This window comes from Sinocyclocheilus anshuiensis, unplaced genomic scaffold (genome assembly GCF_001515605.1).
Source record: "Sinocyclocheilus anshuiensis isolate Anshui unplaced genomic scaffold, SAMN03320099.WGS_v1.1 scaffold283, whole genome shotgun sequence".
NCBI classification, from domain to species: domain Eukaryota; kingdom Metazoa; phylum Chordata; class Actinopteri; order Cypriniformes; family Cyprinidae; genus Sinocyclocheilus; species Sinocyclocheilus anshuiensis.
The window spans coordinates 6,820,622-6,825,395 of record NW_015549605.1 but is presented as its reverse complement, the minus strand read 5'-3'; the positions used below and the strand labels follow the sequence as shown (position 1 = coordinate 6,825,395).

At 35.0% G+C, this 4,774-nt stretch overlaps 1 protein-coding gene across 1 annotated transcript in view; it reads left to right on the top strand.

Moving 5' to 3' along the window:
- Positions 1-4,774, top strand: part of LOC107658760 (exportin-T-like) — a 24,322-nt gene that overhangs the window by 16,383 nt on the left and 3,165 nt on the right. Inside the window, exons 16-20 of the mRNA XM_016447407.1 lie at positions 185-254; positions 341-579; positions 1,671-1,956; positions 4,368-4,557; positions 4,637-4,753. Of these exons, the coding sequence (XP_016302893.1) occupies positions 185-254; positions 341-579; positions 1,671-1,956; positions 4,368-4,557; positions 4,637-4,753 (902 nt within the window). The remainder of the gene's footprint in view (positions 1-184; positions 255-340; positions 580-1,670; positions 1,957-4,367; positions 4,558-4,636; positions 4,754-4,774) is intronic.

Here is a 4,774-nt window from a genome sequence, read left to right as displayed (position 1 = left end):
TAAAAAACTTTCAATTATTTATAATAGTTTTTATATCTTTTTTTATGCATTTCTCCTCTTCTCTAGCTTGTCTAATAAACCTGGCATTATATATTACAAATATTGTTTAACACATGCTTTTACAGTATGCATTTTATCAGTTCATGCACTGATAATAATTCTGTTTTCTTGTTTATTTTCACAGTAAACACATGAATGCATTCATCGAGGACATACTCAGCAGAATACAGGACCTGTTAGAGCTCGCTCCACCGGTAACTGCTCATAAAACTCATACGAAGCAGCATGTAAATCAGCCCTAAACAGCTGCGTGATCGCGTATCTCTCTTCGTGTGTCCAGGAGAATGGCGTTCCGGTGCTGCTGAGCAGTGACGATCAGCTGTTCATGTTTGAGACGGCCGGTGTGTTGATCGTGAACGGAGAGAGTCCGGCCGAGCGAAAGCAGGCTCTGATGCGCAGTCTCCTGACGCCGCTGATGGAGGCGTTTCGCATGCTGCTCGCAAAACTGCCACAGGAGGCCAATGAAGAGAGACAGGCGGTGCTGGCTGATTGTCTGAGTCACGCTGTGGGATTCGCCAGGTAAACACACAACGCTGACAACGTGAAGATTAAGTAGATGTTGTGTTGAACTGACTTGAATCAATCTTTTAAAGTGACAAACCACCAAAATTTAATAGGCTAAATATTTTAACCTAGTTAATTAATCATAGTGCATTGTCAGTTGTTTGTATTACAAATGTTATATTTAAATATGCAAACAAGACCCCAATTAATGCACTCATTTTCATGTATTTGCAGAAGTACAGAATGCATACAGAAATAGGAACATTGGATAAATCCAGGTTTAAAATTTGTTTAATTTTGTTGACATTATTTTTTTTACAGTAGAGGTTTTGTATTTTTTTATCACTTCATAGATCAGAAAAAAGTCAACAGCCAGAAAAAAAATTTAAATGTTAAATCAGATGAATGATGTATGGATGAATTGTTCTATAAAACTGTTATTTTAGTTAAGTTTGGTGTATGTAAGTGTAGAGGAAACTTGTGGCTTTTAAAGTTATGTATTGTTTCTGAAATCTATAAAAGCAAATAGATCAAGTAAATAAAATAAACACATAACTGTGTATTTTAGATGTTTGCTTTCCGCTAGCCTGATTGTTATTGGAAGCAAAAATGACCAAGATCTTGAAATTGGCCAGTGCCTAAAACATGGTTATTTTAATTTAATAGTATAAAATAAATTTCAACTAAAATAAAATATTAAAAACCTACATTTAAAAATACAAAAATATTTAAAAAATTTAAAATTGCATTTACATTTTTTATTTCAGCTAATTTCATTAAGTTTAACTTGATTTATTAAAATAACTATAACCTAAAACTGGAAAGAATAAATTAACTATATAGACATATTTAAAAACAATAATAACTAATAAAAATGACAAAACGCAACAAAATTAGTAAAACTTAAAACTACAATTAACATGAAAGCAGAAAATACAAAAATAACATTAAAATGGTATCTCAATGATAGTAAAAACTGAACCTGAAAAAGCAATGGTGTCTTGCCTGTTATTTGCTCTCAGACTCCCAAGTGGGCGCAACTTAAGAAAGCTTGACCAAATGAAGAAATTCTAATCATTGCATGGTGATTTGTTCCTCTTCCTCAGTCGCACCAGCAAGGCGTTCAGTAACAAGCAGACGGTGAAGCAGTGCGGCTGCTCGGAAGTGTATCTAGACTGCCTGCAGACCTTCCTTCCGGCAATCAGCTGTCCCGTCCAGCGAGGGCCGCTGCGCAGCGCTGTGCGCTCCTTCCTCCACCGCATGATCATCTGTTTGGAGGAGGAGGTGCTGCCCTTCATTCCAGCCGCGTCGCAGCACATGCTGAAGGACTGCGAGCCCAGAGACCTGCAGGAGTTCATCCCGCTCATCAGTCAGATCACCGCCAAGTTTAAGGTACAGGTCTGTACGATTAATCGGAATAAACCAGCTTACAGTAAATGCTGCTCCACACAAACTCAGTCTGTACATCTGATCCAAGTTTGGGACAGTTATCCCAAAGTGCGTATCAACAAAAGAGAAGTTTAAGGCCTTCCTGTGGCTTTCCGTCAAGAGTTAGATGGTTCAGCGTTTGAAAATGAAGAAATCAAGACAACCATAAACATTATGGTTAGTGTTGTAATTTTACAGGTTTTACAGTAAATTATTTTTATTTTACAGTGTAATATAATATTATATTTTAAATATATATAATTATTATATAATGTTTTACAGTGTAATTAATAATAATAATAAATTACAATTTTATAATTACATTATATAATTTTTAACTATTAATATTTTTTTTCTTTTACAGTGAAATATTCAAATAGTACCATTTGTTTAGTTTTTTTTTTTGTTATTTTTAATTAGTAGTAGTAAATTATGTAATATATAATATTATTATATAGTTTTTAACTGTCATGTGATTTATTATTATTAATTATTATTGTTGTTGTTATTTTATGTCCATATTGATATATAATCACACACACTTTTGGCCAAATTGTGCAGCCCCACAAACAAGCTTAGCAAACCTGAATTTTTTTCAATTGCAATTTTTATTAGAAAAATCCCGAGGTGTTTTTTTGTTTGTTTTTTTCCTCCCCAAATCATGCAGTCGTACTTTCGCGGACATTTAACTATGTTAGTGCTTACAAGATGGTTTGCATTTGTACATTTAGCAGTGGTTCATAAAATAAATTCATATATGAATATAATTTTAATAATAATACAATTCATATAATAATCAGGGTTCCTATGCGGTTTGGAAAAGTATGGAATTTGGTTTAAGCATTTTCCAGGTCTGGAAAAGTATGGAAAAAAGAAAGCAGAGTATGGAAAAATATTTGTTTCCCCAGACATTTGCCCCCAAATTAGTTTTTTATAATAGAAAATTAGAATTTAATGAAAATAAATTGATTGTACAAGTGAGATTTCATGGCAGCTGTTTAGTGATTATTTAGTGATTGTCAAATATGCACTTTTTGATTATGCAGAATGCAGGTTATAAGCATTTTGGGTTTCTTCTTACAATATTCTTAACACCGTATTACATAGCCTCAAGGACCTTTGCAAAAATAAAACACATGCAGACTTTCATGTGCGCACGAGAAACCATTAAACTTAGCATATAGGACAATGCACACTATTGTGACATCAGCCCAATTCGCGGTGTGGTGTCTTGGCCGCCACAAAGTATGCAATAAAGAGACCTAAGGCAAATTTTGTCATCAGCCCATTTTGTTGCATGGTGTCTGCGCCGCCACAGAGGATGTGTTAAATTGGACATTATGCCTTGATATTATTTATTTATTTATTTGGTAATCCTAAAAAATAACACTGCCAAACACACATGCTAAAAAACAACAACTTACACATAGTAAGAAATGGTTATAAAAACTGAAACAGAAGCGAAACAAGTAATAGGAAATTATATTAGAGGTAATACAGTAAGAAAAGCCAAATTTTGAGCAAGTACAGCTGTTCATTCATGTGCATCCATGCTCTCATTTTATTCATAGTGATGCACAAAGGAAATAAGTTATATCAAACTAGAAATTGTAATGCATAAGCATGCAAAAAAATTCCCATGCGCATGTGAATAGTTTCTCGAGGGCACAAAACAGTTTCTTGTGTGCATGTAAAAGTGCAGGTTGTCACTTCGAGAAAATCAATGAAAAAAAACCCTGAGAAAATAATATTTACAGATGACTGTACTATATGTGACCCTGGAGCACAAAAGCAGTCTTAAGTCGCTGGGGTATATTTGTAGCAATAGCCAACAATACATTGTATGGGTCAAAATTATTTATTTTTCTTTTATGCCAAAAATCATTAGGATATTAAGTAAAGATCATGTTCCATGAAGATATTTAGTAAATTTCCTACCGTAAATATATCAAAACTTAATTTTTGATTAGTAATATGCATTGCTAAGAACTTCATTTGGACAACTTTAAAGATGATTTTCTCAATATTTTGATTTTTTTTGCACCCTCAGATTCCAGATTTACAAACAGTTGTATCTCAGCCAAATATTGTCCTATCCTAACAAACCATACATCAATGGAAAGCTTATTTATTCAGCTTTCATATGATGTATAAATCTCAATTTCGAAAAATTGACCCTTATGACTGGTTTTGTGGTCCAGGGTCACATATACCAAATATAAAGCTGAAAATAATGCTCTATGAACCATTTGTTAAATAGGGTCTGAAAATCTACTGAGAGGTTTGGAAGTTTGAGTATGGGAAAGTATGACATTTTAAAATGGAAAATGGGTAGGAACCCTGAATAATTCCTATGGACTCTCCATCTCTCCCAGAACCAGGTGTCTCCTTTCCTCCAGGAGATCTTCATGCCTCTAGTGATGGCCATATTCGAGGTGTTGTCTCATCCAGCGGAGGAGAACGACCAGACGGCTGCTTTAGAGAAGCAGATGTTGAGAAGAAGCTACTTCAGTTTCATTCAGACCATCGCCAGCAGTGGCATGAACGAGGTCATGGCCAGTCAGGGTGAGGCGATGTCCTGTTCAGAAAGAAAGCAAACCTGTGCCTGAAAAAGATGAACTGACTTTATACTGCTGTTTGGCAGGAGCTGAGAATATTGAGCGTGTGCTGTTCACCATCATCCAGGGAGCTGTGGATTTCCCAGACCCCGTCGCCCAGAAAACCTGCTTCATTATCCTGTCCAGACTGGTGGAACTCTGGGGTACGAAAACACTTCAAGCAC